The following is a 17,901-nucleotide window of genomic DNA, read 5'->3' on the forward strand; positions in this document are numbered from 1 at the left end:
TATCATATTCCATCAAAAAAAGAAAAAGAAAAGAAAATCATATTCATAAATTACATGCAAGTGGTAATATGAATATGTTACTATCATCTTTGCCTCCTAATAATAAAATTAATAATAAAATAAATTGTAAATATCATGAAGACAACATACATCTTTGACACGTGGCATAGGCCTTGCAATTTGCAAGTTGGGATATGTATACTACAGTGATTCACATTATGACCTTCATACTGTCACACAAATAAGAGTTTGGGGGGCCATATGCCCTTAATATTCAGCACCAAATGACAGTAAAGCAAAGCTTTAGAAAGAAAAAAACCCCTCTGAGTCTTCACAAATGAATTTTCCAAAACCCAAACCAATTAAACCCTCATCCTCCCATCTTCCTTAATGTGCAAAAGTAAAAAGGTGAAAAACCCCATTAAAGAGTGCCCAATTACTACTAGACCACCATAAGCAGCTCAAAAATCCCATTTCTAACCTTTTATTATTCCTCCTATTTATGCTTATTTATTTATATTATGACACAGCAGCAAATGAAAATCGCTCTAGAAAAGAGCAAGACCCACACTCCCTTCCTTTCCAAATTCCCATCAACTTTTGCAACTCAAACACTAAGCAAAGTACCAACCTTCTCAAGAACCATGATGCCTGCATATGGGGTCATCTTTTCTCTTATTTTGCTGCTCTTCTTGGCTACTGTTATTACCAACACTGAAGCAAGTTCAGTCCAAGTGAGTCTCTTTTATCTTTTATAACTAAAAATCCCACCTTTATTTTACAGATCCCTTAAGTTTTTTTGTCAATATTGTTAATTTATACTTTGGATTGAGTGTTTCTTTCTATGTGTACTGATTTGAAGGTAAATGGGTCTGTGGCGGCGGAGAGCCTGAAGGAGGTGCCACCACTGGTTCCTCTGGTAGAGACAGGAAAAGTGGAGATGATGATGAATGAGAGCAGAAGAAAGTTGGGGAGCTTTCAGATATGTGCTTTGTGTACTTGCTGTGGAGGAGCTAAAGGGCTCTGCTTGCCATCTCCATGTTGCTATGCCATCAATTGCAACATTCCCAACAGGCCTTTTGGTTTCTGTTCTTTCACTCCCAAGACCTGTAATTGCTTTGGATGCCATATCTGAACTCTTATCTCTACAAAGTTTATAATTTAATACTGTTTAATTTGGTGCTGGGAGAGTGTGAATGGGGAAGAATATCTGTTCTTGATTTGTTTGTTTATAATTTTTATAATTTATTTTTTTTTTTTAAAAAAAAATTATATTTTTATTAGTGGGAAGTGTGCTATCGCCAGAATAGTTTTTTTTTTTCCCATTACTAGTGGATTTATCCAAAATTATTTTTTTTAGCAGGAAATAGCGATTCCTGGAGATAGCACAATGGTAGGATTAGCATAGTTATGGGTTTTCGTGGAAAAACCATCCTTGTTAATGGTGCTATTGAAGCTTATGGTCATTAATTAACACTTTTTATTTCTTAAAGAATATATTAATGGTTTTTTTTTTGGGTTGTGCTGGTGTGACACTTATGATAAAGATTAAATTTTTCGTTTTATTATTATTTATAACCTTTGTTTTCTTGCATGTTGGGCTGTTTAATTTGTTTATTTCAAATAGTGGGATTTTCATTTTCCTTAAAGTTTTATATTTTATTGTCGACCAAAGTTAGTGATTGATAGTTTCTATTAATTTTTTAATCTTGTTTTTACTAGTCTTTAATACTTGCATCAAATTTTAGCAGAAAGTGAATTGCTAGACTTGTTATGTTTATTTCTGCTGTACCTACTTTATACTCTGTGGAAGCTGCTACCTTCCACTTCCTGCCAAAAATATTTTTTAAAGAAAAATAATAAGGAAAATAAAAAAGAAAGAGGTGGGAATGTATGTGTAGCGTACTAGTCTCATAGAATATATATATATTTTTACCTCATATATTATAGAGTTTGCAATATGTCACAACCTGTTGTAATAAATTTTACCTTTCTATGGTGACAAGAGAATGAGGAAGGATTGCTTTGGTTTGCTAGCTTTTGAATTACCTTAAATAAGTGGTAAAGTTAACTGTTTGATAGAAGAAATAAAACTATAAAATAGATAGATTTTATTTTGTTTTAGATAAGATTGATGATATGGTATTAATGCATGTAGGTGTAGCCAACTCAAATATTAAGGTGGGTAGAAGTTAGGTAGGGGCAATTAAGCATTGGCTACTAACTTGCTGCATTTGTTGTTAAAGGGTAGCATAGTTGGTTCATGAATAAGTTTTATGCATATATTTTTAGATGCATTGTTTTTCTTATAGGCTACATTAAAGATTTGCATTGAATATGTCTTTTATAATGGTAGAGTAAAACAGCCTCTCATTCGGCCAAGACCTTGTGTTTGATTGAGAAAGATTATATTTCAATGGGGGTAGATTGTGGGACTTTGTGGGGGAAATTATAGACATGGCAGTAGAGCTAAGAAAGCCACACATCTGAATTTGATGTCTTGAGAAGAGTGTTTTGAGAATCTCATTGACTTAATAAGTTTGTAATGGCAATTTGCAGCAACCCATGTGCTTCTTCAAAGGACAAATCGATATCAATTTTTTGTGTGTTTTCATTGCCCACAAATTTAGTTTGTAGCTCCTTTGATTTGTATTCTTGAGATCATCTTTGATAATGCTATATATTTGTGTTTTTTTTAATATATATATTTTTTTGATAAGGGGTGGATGTCACATACTCACATAGTGACTTTTGTTATTGTAATGGTAATTTCACTTATTTGTTTTCTTTTGAGAAAGTCAACATGCATGTGAAATTTATATGCAAGCTGCCTACCAATAAAGTTTGTCACATGAATTTTGCTGTAAGGATCTCTCTTGTAGGATTGGTCCTTGCTAGTTCAGGGGAAATTTATTAAATTGAAAACATGCCTAATTAAGGTTACGAGTCCATACTATGGTGTTAATTAATTTGATTGAATTAAAAAGCAGTATGCAAGTGGGGTGAGTGCCCAATATATTATTATTATTTATTATTATTAATAATAAATTATTATTATTATTATTATTATTTTGGTCAGGAATAAATAGTATGACTATTAAGATTGAATAGGGACAAAATTATAAATGTTTGGAGGGTATGCTTAACTAATTTAGTAACTATATATATTTTTTTGAAATAAAATTCATTAAACAGTAGATAGATTACAAAGGAAATGGCGACGCCAACCTATAATTACATGATTTTATTTGCAATATTTATAGCTTGTTATCTTCATTTTCTCAAGCTACTATTAGCTATATTGTTTGAGAAGCAAATACTACTACTCACCAATTAGCTAAAGAAGCTATTTAGACACAGAACACTAGCCATGCTCTTCATTGTATCCTGAATATTTAATTCCCCTTTTTTAATGGATACAGGTTTTCTTTTTTCAAAGAAAAGGAAATGGCGAGTCTGGATAATTTGTCTCCCACAAGGTGGGGGGTTACCAATAGTAGTAGCCTAGGTTAACAAGGTATGATTGGCTAAACTATGAGCCATTCTATTGGCTTCTCTAAAAATAAAATTCAAACCATTAATTAAAGGGTATTGCAGTAGTTCTCTAATTTTTTGAACCAGACCATCTACTACCCAACAATCTTTTTCTCGACTTTGAATAAGTAGCATCACTTGTTGACAACTTGTTTCAACTCTAAACGAACCAGGACATCTCTGTATAGCAGCCTTTAATCCATCTTTAATAGCAAAAAGTTCTACAATTAGTGGTTCACACTCTTGAGCTCGAACAAGACCACCCCCTAGCTACTATCCCTTAGCACCACTCCCATCGTTGAGACCCCCTCTTGAGCACGGACACCATCATCAACATTAACTGAATAAGTGCCCATATCTGGTTTCTCTCATTTGGCTTCCTCCCTTCGACCCTTATCAATTGGCTTTCGATTTGCCTCTTGGAACTCACTCAAGAATTTCCGACACCACGCTACCACATCCCTAACCCGAGCCACACAACCCCCATGATTTATAGAATTTCTTATATCCCATATATGCCAATAAGCCATAAGGAACGGAGCAAACGTTTTAGGATTCCATACTTGAAGTAAATTCCGTAGAAACAAGATCAAATCTTTAGTTTTGAATTGGAAAATTTGGCTCCATAAACCATACTTCTTCCATATGTCCACACTCCTTCGACATCCCCACAACACATGGTATATATCTTCTTTTTTCTATTCATTACAGCGAGTGCGATAAGGCTTCACATCCATTCCTCTTTTAGCCAAAATACTATTTGTTGGGAGCCATGAATGGAAAACTCTCCATGTAAAATGTTTAATCTTAAGGGGTACTTTAGTTTTCCATAAGGCTTTCCACCAGGTTGTCATATGTTGCAGGTTTGACTGTGAAAGAGTCTCAAACATCTCTATTGCTGTTTTGTATCCACTACGAACAAAATACTCACTATTATGATTATAATGCCACAAAATTTTATCCTCGAGTCCCAATCACCACTAGGGATACTTTATATCACCTCCGCATCATCTCCATTAAGTACCACATTAGTAAAGTCCATATCCCAAGTGCCATCTGCGAGTTTCAGATCTGCAACATATATATGGTCAGGTAATATTGGCCTATCATAAATCTTAAAATCCAATACACCAACGGTAACCTTGTAAGATAAGCTTTTTCCCAAATCAAACTACGCCACTAAAAAGAAGCATGGTTTCCACACTTGGCTTCCAAAACACTTCTATTCAGGAAGTAACAAGCCTTCAAAACTTAACTACACAAGGAATTCAATGATCTTATGCAGCGCAAAATTTATTTTGCCAGTAGAGCTTGATTGAACATACCCAAATCTCTGAAACCCATTCCACCCTTCTCTTTTAGTTTGCATAATTCAGCCTATTTCCTCTAGTGAATTTTTTTACTATGTTTGGATGAGCCCCTCCAAAACCTTGCAGCCATTCGATGCAAGCTATTTATTGTACTTTTTGGAGCCTAAAATAGCTCATGGTGTATGTTGGCATAACTTGTAAGATGGCCTTAATAAGAACCTCCTTATATGCACTTGAGAACATAAAGCCCTTCCATCCTTTTACTTTCTGCCAAACCCAGATTTTAATGGTGTTAAAGAGCTTTGTTTTACTATGTCCCACAAAGGACAGAAAGACCCAAATACTTCCCATAATTATCTACAACCCGAACCTCCATTACAACAGCTAGCCTACCTCTCAAAGAGGTATCAACTCGACGACCAAAGCACATCTCAAATTTGTGAAAAATCACTATTTAACCTAAAGCCTTCAAAAATTTGTCCAACAACTTCTTGCAACACTCACACTCTGCCTCAGTTGCTTCAAGAAATACAAGACTATCATCTGTCAAAAATAGATGAGAAACTTTTAACCCATTTTGGTTAAAAGACAATCCATATAGTTGATTCTTTTCTTCAACCCGATTAATAAAGAAAGAAAAAGCTTCAACGCAGAACAAAAGTAAGAATGGGGACAAAGGATCTCCACGTCTCAGTTCACGTTGAGGCACAACTAAGCCCTAAACCTCGCTATTGACCAAGGAAGAAAAAGTCACAAAAGTAACGCAAGCCATAACTTTCGCAACCCAAACTTCATCAAACCTGCTTACCTTAAAAAGTGATCAACCGACAGCAAAGTTGTATAGATTTGATGTTTGCCACATGTTGCACAAACAAGTATGAAAAGTAATAAACATGCAGATTTATTATAGAGGTTCGGCCCCCTTGTGATAGCGAGTAATGACCTACTCCCCTTTTAGTTATATTAATACCGAGGATTAATACTATCCAGATCACTATAGATGGGATCTACTATAGCACCCTTAAAAATACAAAGTATGAATGAAGAATGGAAAAACTCAAGTGTTGAGATAATTCTTGTAGGAGCATGTGAGAGAGGAAGTGAAGAAGAGAGAAGTTGTTAGACATAGGCTTAAAGCTTGGAGACAGGTTTCATGCTTATCTGAGCTTAGATTTTCTAGGTTAGAGTTAATGCCTTTATATAGGAGGCCTAAACCCTAGATTACAACTTAAAACCATAGATATTTGTATATTATATTAGGTAATTACAAAAGACAAAATGCCATTGAATATAAATATTATTCAGCTATTCTATTGGACTTTTAGGGCCCAATTTGCAGCCTAGAAGATGGTGTCCACGTGTAGAAGTGCATAGGAAATCCTGCAGAACACCTATTGCTCATCCAAGTCCTTATGTGGGACAGTCTGGCCGGCCATGGGGCCGACCGCCCCCTCTTGTGAGGGAGCTGGTCTATCACTTAATGCATGTTTAAGTGCTGAGATCTCCGTTTACTTAGGTGCTGACTTGGCCTTCTCATTGGTGAGCTGCATAGGCACATGACGCTGATTTTGTCCATGTAAGCATGCCATATCAAGAGGAAAAAAAATGGGATAACAATACCCAAGCTGCATCATCATATCTCTAATAAACTGCCACTCAACCTTATCATACGCCGTTGGTGTATCCAATTTAAGAGCCACTTTTGATCCATTATAAACTGATTTTTCCTTATATTATGCAAGCCTTTCAAACCAATTATAGCATTATCATGAATTAGTCTTCCCTTAAAAAAAGTACTTTGTGATTCAGAAATCACTGCATAGTGTTAGCCTAAGGTGATTAGCCAAGTACTTTGCCACAATCTTGTAAATGACATTACAAATGCTCATGGGCCTAAACTCTTCAATTTTCAAAGGTTTTTCAATCTTAGGAATTAGCGCAATGATGGTATCATTTAGACAACCCACCTTCATTCCCTCATTCAAAATTCCATGCATACCCCAATCACATCTTTTCGAACCAAATTTTTTGATAGAAAATCATAGGGAGACCATCAACCCCTAGGACTTTTTTTAGATCCATGTCCTTCAGTGCACTAACCATTTCCTCTTCATAAAATACCTTTGATAAATTATCATTCATAGCCGTAGTAGCACTCTTTAGAATAGCCTTCAAAACATCATCAAGTATATCTTGTCGAATCTCATTGGCAGTAAGCAAATTGGTAAAATATTCACCTACAACATTCTGTACCACCCATATACTAGTTTTCCATACACCCATATGATCCAACATACCTGTAATCTCATTTTTCTTTCTCCTTAATGACACTTTATGGTAAAAATATTTCGTACTTTGGTCCCTAATTTTTAACCATAATGCCTGATTCTACTGTCGCTAGTACGTCTCGTCTTTGTCAAGCAACCCATTAAGCCTTTTTCTTGTATTATCCCAAATTTTATCCACCTGATGTGGCATATCTAAATAAGACAAAGATAGAGTATAGGTCGAGTACAACTCCGTCAATAGCAGAACAGAGCCTCCGTGAAAAATATAGCAAAATTGTCAATAGCGACCGAAAGGAGTGAAACGAGCCCACAAGGAGTTGTACCAACATCCTTGGCCGCCCAAGAGGAGCCTATAGGCTCTGTGCACAAGCTGGCCAGCAAAGAACTGACTTTCAGACCCAAGGAGACTCCGTTCGGCCAAGAGTACCTAGCCTCTGTTGGGTTTAACGCCCTAAATAAAACTCATTTCAATATAATCAGATTTACTTATTAATATAGATCAGAAATAACATTTAATGTTGCATGGTTCACATGATTTATTTCATGATTATATGTACATAAATGTATAAATTCATCTGAAACCCTTTTCACATACTTGATCCTGTTTATTGTGCCGTCAACACATTGGAAAGTAAACATGACTATGTGAATAAAGTTTCCTAGATTTATCAGACACAGGGTTTTACTGATATGATAATCTACAACAGAGTTTACTTGCATTTGGAGAAGTGATATGTTCTTTCCAGAGCATTGGTTAAAGTAAAGCTCAGGTTGGATGCATGGAGTATGCATCGGAAGGGACCGATATTGAACTTTGACTTAGATTTATTAAACTTACCGTAATATCTATTTAAGTCAATATCGCCTAGTTGATCCTAGATCAAATGTTCTTAATCCTGTTATGATTAGGCTTAATCTTGAAAGGCTATTCGTGTTCTTTGATTTGTTAGTTAAGCCTACTTTTAGGTCAGGGTGATACGTACATTTTGGGAACACGGTAGTGCAATTGAGTGGGAGCGCTAGCATAAACATGGAATCTATAGCTTCTATCTGGCGAATAGTAAGCAAAGGATGATCTCCTTCGAGCTTGACCAAACGAACATAAATGGTGGAGTACTCATTTCACATAAGCTGAAATATCATTTATATGGGGTCAAGTATTTTAAGGATAAAATACATTGTAGGGTGTAACGGTAATCTAATCCCTTTACAGTGTAGATCATTCATATAGAGGATCATTGATCACATTAGGATTATAACAATGGATAACTAATGATGTGTCTATATGGTGGAACATATAGAGCATTCTATATACTGAGAGTGCAATTCTAAGTTCTATGCGTGGATTCAACGAAGAATTAATAAGTTAGTAAATTTTAGTAATAAATTCTTGATCTACTTATTGGAAGCTCGGTTATATAGACCCATGGTCCCCGCACTAGTTGAGATAATATTGGTTGTAAGACTCATGTAATTGGTTTTGATTAATCAATCATAATTCTCAAATTAGACTATGTCTATTTGTGAATTTTTCACTAAGTAAGGGCGAAATTGTAAAGAAAGAGTTTATAGGGGCATATTTGTTAATTATGATACTTTGTATGGTTCAATTAATAAATACGATAAATGATAATATTATTTAATAATTATTTATGGTTATTAAATAGTTAGAATTGGCATTTAAATGGTTGAATTTGAAAATTGGCGTTTTTGAGAAAATTAGATGCAGAATTGAGAAAACTGCAAAATCCAAGTAGGGCCCATTACTCTACATGGCCGGCCACTTGGTTTAAATTTTTAAACTGATATTTTCATTATTTTAATGCCAAATAATTCTAACCTAACCCTAGTGGAATGCTATAAATAGATAGTGAAAGCTTCAGGAAAATTACACTTAAATTTTCTACTTTTTCATTCAGAAAAAACTGAGCCTTCTCTCTCCCTATCTTTGGTCGAACCCACTCTCTCTCTCTTCCTCATTGAGATTTCGAAATTCTTAGTGTATGAGTGTTGGATATTATTTTACCAGGATCTTAGATCTACTCACAAGTATGTTTATTAACATCCTAAATATGAACTTTCTAAAACGATAAATTAAACACATATAAAGTTTAAGAAACCTTACATTGGGTGCAGCGGAATTATAATGACTCCTTCCGTTCAGATCTCTAACCCTTGATTCCTTTCTGTAGCAGAGTATTATCAAGATCTGAACCTGGATCTTCTTCTCTGAATCCTTGATGCTGAATCTCCTTTGCTGTTGATCTTTCTTCACAATCTTCCTCACTATGATTGAGGTATTGCTTGATGTGTGTGGGCACTACTCTAATCACTAAAAGAGGTTCGAAATATTGAGGAAGAAAAGAGAGAGAGAGTGGCAGCTAGAGAAGAGAGTGGAGGCTCAGGTTTTTCTGATTCAGAAAGTGTAATTTTCCTGAAGCCTTCACTATCTATTTATAGCATTCCTCTAGGGCTTGATTTGAATTATATGGCATTAAAATAATGAAAAAATCATTTAAAAAAGATAACACAAGTGGCCTGCCCTAGGCTAGGTGGACTGGGCCTTGATTTTTGCAATTTTGCAATTTTACCACTTTTGTATCTGTTTTTCTCAAAAATGCCAATTTCCTAATTCAATCATTTAAATGTCAATTCTAACTATTTAATAACTATAAATAATTATTAAATAATATTGTCATTTATCATATTTATTAATTGCACCATACAAAGTATCATAATTAACAAATATGCCCCTGTTAACTCTTTCTTTACAATTTCGCCCTTACTTAGTGAAAATTTCACAAATAGACATAGTCTAATTTGTGAATTATAATTGATTAATCAAAACCAATTACATGAGTCTTACAAACAATATTATCTCAACTAGTGGGGGGACCATGGGTCTATATAACCGAGCTTCCAATAAGTAGATCAAGAATTTAGCACTAAAATTCACTAACTTATTAATTCTTCGTTGAATCCACGCATAGAACTTAGAATTGCACTCTCAGTATATAGAATGCTCTATATGTTCCACCATATAGACACATCATTAGTTATCCATTGTTATAATCCTAATTTGATCAATGATCCTCTATATGAATGATCTACATAGTAAAGGGATTAAATTACCGTAACACCCTACCATGTATTTTATCCTTAAAACACTTGACCCCGTATAAATGATATTTCAGCTTATGTGAAATGAGATCTCCACCATTTATTTTCGTTTGGCCAAGCTCGAAGGAAATCATCCTTTGCTTACTATTTGCCGCATAGAAGCTATAGATTCCATGTTTATGCTAGCGCTCCCACTCAATTGCACTACCGTGTTCCCAAAATGTACGTATCACCCTGACCTAAAAGTAGGCTTAACTAACAAATCAAAGAACACGAATAGCCTTTCAAGATTGAGCCTAATCATAACAGGATTAAGATCATTTGATCTAGGATCAACTTGGCGATATTGACTTGAATAGATTTTACGGTAACTTTAATTAAATCTAATTCAAAGTTCAATATCGGTCCCTTCCGATGCATACTCCATGCATCCAACCTGAGCTTTACTTTAACCAATGTTCTGGAAAGAACATAGTATTTCTCCAAATACAAGTAAACTCTTGTTGTAGATTATCATATCAGTAAAACTCTGTGTCTGATAAATCTAGGAAACTTTATTCACATAGTCATGTTTACTTTCCAATGTGATGACAGCACAATAAACATGATCAAGTATGTGAAAAGGGTTTAAGATGAATTTATAAATCAATTAGACAAGCAATTGATAAAGTGAGCCAAAACATACACAAATGAATGAAAAATACTTCTGTTTCTTTATTGATGTTGAATAAAATAGATTACATTGAAATGGAGTTTTATTTAGGGCATAAAACCTAACAAACTCCCACTTGCACTAATATAAAACTAATTAGTACATATCAATTAATCCTAAATTCTGACGGTGCTTTTCAAAGGCTGTCACGGCCAAGACTTTGGTAAATGGATCAGCTAGGTTGTCCTCTGTGTCAACTTTCTCAACTAGTACATCCCCTCTTGCCACGTATTCTCTGATAATGTGATACTTCCTTTCAATGTGTTTGCTTCTCTTGTGGCTTCGAGGTTCTTTTCTGTTTGTTATTGCTCCATTGTTATCACGCAGTAGTACCGCAGGCTTTTCCATTCCAGGAACAACTCCTATGCTGGTGAAGAACTTTCTTAGCCAGACAAGTTCTTTAGCAGCTTCTGCTGCTGCTATGTATTCAGCTTCCATAGTTGAGTCCGATATTGCGGTTTGTTTAGCACTTCTCCAAACCACTGCTCCACCCCCAAGAGTAAACACCATCCCAGATGTTGATTTCCTGTCTTCAAGACTTGCCTGGAAATCTGAATCAGTGTAGCCTATGGGATTTAAAGCACCACCCTTGTAGACTAACACAAGATTCCTTGTACTCTTTAAGTATTTCAGAATATACTTAACTGCATTCCAATGTTCTTGTCCTGGATTAGACTGATACCTGCTCACGATTCCAACAGCATAACAGATGTCAGGTCTAGTGCATAACATTGCATACATTAGACTTCCAACTGCAGAGGCATAGGGAATTTTCGCCATGTCCTCTATCTCTTGAGGATCAGTCGGTGACTGTTCCTTAGATAGACGAATACCATATCTAGAAGGCATGTTTGCCCCATTGGTGTTGCTCATGGAGAATCTCTCTAAGACTTTGTCTATGTAGGTCGTTTGAGAGAGAGCAAGAGATCTGTTCTTCCGGTTTCTTATAATCTGAATACCAAGAACATAGGCTGCTTCACCCAAATCTTTCATATCGAATTGAGTGTTGAGCCATTCCTTAATGTGAGTCATTTTCTTGACATTGTTTCCAATGATCAAAATGTCATCAACATAAAGGACCAGGAATACTACTATTTGGTCTTCCTTGAGTTGGTAAACACAAGGTTCATCTTCATTCTGAAGAAAGCCGTAGGTTTTGATGATTTCATCAAACCTCTTGTTCCATGAGCGAGAAGCTTGCTTAAGTCCATAGATAGACCTGTTTAACTTGCAAACTTTCTTTTCCTGCCCAGGAAGAACATAACCTTCTGGTTGCTCCATATAGATGGTTTCTTCAAGTACCCCATTAAGGAAGGCAGTCTTGACATCCATTTGCCAGATTTCATAATCGAAAGCAGCAGCTATGGAGAGAAGAATTCGGATGGATTTGAGCATGGCAACAGGACTAAAAGTTTCCTCATAGTCCACGCCTTCTCTTTGGGTATAACCCTTGGCTACAAGTCTAGCTTTGAAAGTTTCGACTTCGCCTCCAGCTCCTCTTTTCTTCTTGTAAACCCACTTGCATCCTATCGGATGATAGTCGTCAGGTGCGTCTACATATTCCCAGACTTTGTTCTTTTTCATGGAATCCATTTCTGAATCCATGCCAGCTGACCATCGTTTCCGTTGCGGACTAGCCATTGCCTGTTTATAGGTTAATGGATCGTCATCAATACCGTCACCTACGACCATATTGATTTCACCATCCAAGCCATAACGAGCAGGTTTTGTTGAAACCCTCCCACTACGACGAGGTACGGTTGTCTTCTGAACAGAAACTTTAGTAGTAGATTGCTCAGTTTGTTCAACTGAGGGAGTGGGATTGTCCTCTTCACGTGTGGAAGAGAACGGAACATTGGAAGGACTTATATCTGAAAGCATTTCCTCCAACACTACTTTACTTTGTGATTTGAAATTCTTAATATAGTCATCTTCAAGGAAAGTGGCATTTGTAGAAACAAACACTTTATCATCCTTGCGACTATAAAATAGTCCACCCCTAGTCTCTTTAGAATTACCGACAAACATGCAAACTTCAGTACGTGACTCAAGTTTGCCGTCTTTCTTTCTTAAGACATGAGCAGGGCACCCCCAGATTCTGTAATGGCGTAAACTAGGTGTACGACCATTCCAAAGTTCTAAAGGTGTCTTAGGGATTGATTTAGATGGAACAACATTTAAAATGTCAGTTTCCATCTGAATTGCATATCCCTAGAAGGACGTAGGTAGAGTTGAAAAACTAAGCATAGACCTAACCATTTCCAAAAGCGTGCGATTCCGTCTTTCTGCAACTCCATTTTGCTGTGGAGTGCTAGGGGCGGTTAATTGGGATTCAATTCCAAGTTCAATTAAATGATCTTTGAACTGCATATCCATATATTCTCCACCCCTATCGATTCGCAAGATCTTTAATGATTTACCTAATTGGTTTTGGGCCAAAGCATGAAATTCTTGAAACTTTGCAAATGTTTCAGATTTCTTATGCATAAGGTAAATATGTCCATATCTAGAGTAATCGTCAATGAAAGTGACAAAGTACTCATAACCACCTCGGGCTTTGACATTCAAAGGTCCGCATGGAGACATCGAATGCACTAACCCTAGAGGGATTTTGGCACGCTCTCCCTTTGCAGAGAAAGAACGTTTAGTCATTTTTCCTTCCAGGCAGGACTCGCAAACTGGCAATTCACCTAAGACGACATTTTTCAATGGACCGTCTTTGGTTAGCCTATTGAGTCTATCAAAGCCTATATGACCTAAACGTAAATGCCATAGATATGTTTCATTATCATCATCGATCTTTTGCTTTTTGTGGTTTCTAGGTTTAGCTACTTTAAAAAGTTCGTTATGTAGGGCAAATGGTGTTTCTGGTCTAAGAACATAAAGCCCCTGTTCCATGGATGCAACACAAATCTGAATGTCATTTCGAGAAATGGTAGAACCAGAATCCGAAAAATCTAATTTGTATTGTTGCAATTGTAAGCATGAAACAGAAACTAAGTTTCTACTGAAATTTGGAATGTATAAGACATTGTCTAATTCCAAAATTCTGTTTTGAAACTTGAGTTTGGCTTTTCCTCTAGCTCTAACCGAAACCATTTCGCCATTACCAACTTTAAGTTTCAACTCTCCGGATTTCAAATAATTCCAATTCTCAAGCAATTGCAATGAACAACTTACATGGTTTGTAGACCCAGAATCAAGAATCCAAATGGATTTATCATTCTCTAACACACATGATTCGAAGACTAAAGCATTACTGCTTATTCGTTTGTTAATTGTTGTTCTTGCTAGTTCATTTTGTTGTGAAGTATAACTTGAGGAAGTGGAATCACTTTCTCTTATCTTCTCAACTAAGCTTGAAGTAGTAGGATTTATGGAGTTATGAACTATTTGCTCTTCAGAGTGAACAATTCCCGCTTACTCCGCTTTCTGGAATTTAAAGTCCATCATGAGCATATGTGAAGTATTACTCTGACAAGGAGTTTATAACTTCAAGTTCAATTGCTAAGATATTAACTAGGAGTGGAATGAGAAGGGGATTATAGACACTACAACACATCAATAAAACAGAAGTAAGATTTTGGTTCAAAATTCATACACAAGTTCAGAAAATAACAGTCATGACATATGTTATAGAAATACTAAATCTAACATAGTTTATTTTCCAAGGTTTCCAACATAATGAAATACAGTGTCCCGGTAGGCGAGAGTCAAAGATAACATTAGTTGAATAGAGTTGTCAGCTCATCTAAAATTAAACATTTTAGCAACCTTTTATTCGATCAAAATGAGAATCCAACGTTGTCCCGGTAGGCGAGAGTCAAGGTTATTCTCATTTTATGAGCTTCCACCATTGTTTCATGTTCTATGAGTTTATCTCTAAGTAGTCACCGTAGGGGAGAGTCTAAATAGAGACGAAAACTCACAAAACACTTATCAAATGAAATCTTACGGTGTTAAAAGTGTTCAACGAATAACCATCCATAGGGGGACGAAGTCTAGCGTCTCGAGGTTATATTGAATAAGTTTAACTATTGTAAGACCAACAATGGAGATCGAATATCTTTTGATTAAAAGCTCATTATTTAAAAAAAATATATATGTATTTTGTATAATCATAATATTCGATATTATAATAATGAAAAATTACAAATTAAAGTTGGTTTAATTAAAATCAACTTTAATTAATTTTCAATTATTATTTAAATTTGAAAAATAAATTCAAATAAATATCGAATAAGTTCCATAATATAATAATGAAAAATTAAAAAATCAAAATTGATTTAAATAAAAAATCAACTTTAATTAATTTTCAATTATTAATTAAATTCAAAAAAAAATTGAATTTTAAATGGAACAAATTTGAAAATATCTTGTTTAAGTTGTTTTAGAAAGAATCTAAAAAAATCAACTTAAATATCTTTCAAATCAGATTTAATTAAATTCAAAATTAAGTTGTAACCACTTAATTTTGTAGATATTTTAAGTTAATATTCAAAAAAAAAGATATTAACCTAAAATTATCTAAGATATTCCATTTTAAGTTAATATTTAAAAAATATCAACTTAAAAAATATCTAAAGAATCTTAATAACCAATTCCTAAAATTCCTCAACTTAATTTTAAAATTTTGAATTCAAAAGATATTCAGATTTAAGTTGGTTAGTTATGGATAACTAAATATCAACTTAAATAGGAATATTTAATGAAAAATTTAAAATAAGTTCCAGAAAGAATCTAGATGGTTATAATTCTATATTTAATTAAATACAAGAAAATACATATAGTTTAGCTTAGAATATTAAATTCTTTAAACTATGATTTTCTAAATTAATTTCAAAATAAATGAAATTAATTATGTTGCTAATCCAATTTTAATTAGGTTAAACTAGTGTAATTAACCCTAGTACAGTCATTCAAATCAGGCAAATGGGCCTTCACAATTGGGGTAGTTTGTGTGAGGGGGTGCTGGGTTCAGTATGTCGTACCCACTTCTATGGCTCCCAACTCTCACACAAGGCCCAAAAGAGAGGAATTTAACCTTAATAAGAACAATTGTTATTAATTGAATAGGCCCAAAAACTAAATGGGCCTAAATAAATCCTATCAAGAACTATGATAATTTATTTTAGCAACATTAACCTATATGCATCTATAATAAAATTAAACACATAGGCTCACACAGGCACACTTTGGATGGGTCCTATCATGTTGCTAGGTCATACACAGATGAAAGAAGATTGTAAATTATACCTGTTACAAATTATTATCTTGACCAAGGGAGCCATCAGATCATTAGATCTGGCAAAAGGTAACCATGGCTATTTGCAATCAAGTAATAATAGGTTTTGAAAAACTTACACATAAGTTTAAACACATACTCCTGCAACAGGGTTAGCTGGATAGTTGGAAGTAGGATTTATTTAATTTTAAATAAATAATTTCGAATAAATAAATAATTAAATAAAAAATTTAATATTCGAAAAAAAATTTAAAAAAAAATTAATTTCGGAATTTAAAAAAAAATTTCGAAAATTTAAAAAAATTTAAAATTAAACCTACTTTTTATCTTATATCTATTTAAAATTACATGATTATAAATATCTTATTTTAAATAAGGTCAAAATATCTAAAAAGATTTTAAAAAAATCTTAAAAGATAAGATATTTTTAAATATCTTAAAAGATAAGATATTTTAAAATATCTTAAAAGATTTTATAAATATCTTAAAAGATATTTTTAAAAATATCTTAAAAGATATTATAAATATCTTAAAAGATATTATAAATATCTCAAAAGATATTATAAATAAAAAATCTGACCTTAAATTTAAAAAAAAATATAATCAAATTTAAAAATAAGATAGGTTTTTAAGCAAAAAGATAATTACTAATTCTATTCGAATTCAAATTACACTAATATCTTGAATTAATTTAAAAAAAAATAAATTAATTCAAAATGATAATTAGAATTGAATTAGGAATAGTATTAGTATATATACAAAACTATACAAAAATTTGGAAGTTAATTCCATGAAAAGGTATGAAAAATTGAAGAAAAGGGAAAAAAACCGAAAACGTACGGACAGTTCTGCGATCGCAGAAAATATCAGCACAGCCCCGATTTTGTCAAATCTTCAAAAAATCATAACTAATTCAAATAAAATCCAAATTGAGTTCTGTAAAAGGCTAACTTGCTTAATTTTTTCCATACTATCCAATAAAAATAATTACAGAATCGAAATCACAATTATTTATCACGAAAATTTCACAAACATCAATCATTCATCAAATAACACTCAATACAACATGATACCATCCAAAGAACATACAAACAATCGTTTTAAAGTCCAAATTTCATGTAAGTAAATCAATTACCATGGCTCTGAGGCCAGTTGTTGGATATTATTTTACCAGGATCTTAGATCTACTCACAAGTATGTTTATTAACATCCTAAATATGAACTTTCTAAAACGATAAATTAAACACATATAAAGTTTAAGAAACCTTACATTGGGTGCAGCGGAATTATAATGACTCCTTCCGTTCAGATCTCTAACCCTTGATTCCTTTCTGTAGCAGAGTATTATCAAGATCTGAACCTGGATCTTCTTCTCTGAATCCTTGATGCTGAATCTCCTTTGCTGTTGATCTTTCTTCACAATCTTCCTCACTATGATTGAGGTATTGCTTGATGTGTGTGGGCACTACTCTAATCACTAAAAGAGGTTCGAAATATTGAGGAAGAAAAGAGAGAGAGAGTGGCAGCTAGAGAAGAGAGTGGAGGCTCAGGTTTTTCTGATTCAGAAAGTGTAATTTTCCTGAAGCCTTCACTATCTATTTATAGCATTCCTCTAGGGCTTGATTTGAATTATATGGCATTAAAATAATGAAAAAATCATTTAAAAAAGATAACACAAGTGGCCTGCCCTAG

The 17,901-nt window shown here is 34.0% G+C and overlaps 1 protein-coding gene and 1 long non-coding RNA gene across 2 annotated transcripts; one reads left to right on the forward strand and one right to left on the reverse strand.

The window, feature by feature from the left end:
- Positions 1–70: 70 nt before the first annotated feature.
- On the forward strand, positions 71–1,183 carry LOC115720669 (uncharacterized). Its single transcript, XM_030649832.2, has 2 exons — positions 71–734; positions 863–1,183. Exons 1-2 carry the CDS (start codon positions 522–524, stop codon positions 1,133–1,135), a joined length of 486 nt encoding a protein of 161 aa, XP_030505692.1. The 5' UTR covers positions 71–521; the 3' UTR covers positions 1,136–1,183.
- A 182-nt stretch (positions 1,184–1,365) lies between these two features.
- LOC115720670 (uncharacterized) lies at positions 1,366–2,072 on the reverse strand. The gene is made up of 2 exons (XR_004012290.2): positions 1,937–2,072; positions 1,366–1,830 (listed from the first exon to the last, which is right to left on the reverse strand). It is a non-coding gene; the product is annotated as an uncharacterized LOC115720670 (long non-coding RNA).
- Positions 2,073–17,901: the final 15,829 nt, after the last annotated feature.

Source organism: Cannabis sativa, chromosome 2, assembly GCF_029168945.1.
Source record: "Cannabis sativa cultivar Pink pepper isolate KNU-18-1 chromosome 2, ASM2916894v1, whole genome shotgun sequence".
Classification (NCBI taxonomy): domain Eukaryota; kingdom Viridiplantae; phylum Streptophyta; class Magnoliopsida; order Rosales; family Cannabaceae; genus Cannabis; species Cannabis sativa.

Coding starts and splice junctions, on each gene's coding strand:
- LOC115720669 (XM_030649832.2), top strand. CDS start 522: ATGACACAGCAGCAAATGAAAATCGCTCTAGAAAAGAGCAAGACCCAC. Junction 735..862: donor CTGAAGCAAGTTCAGTCCAA/GTGAGTCTCTTT, acceptor ACTGATTTGAAG/GTAAATGGGTCTGTGGCGGC.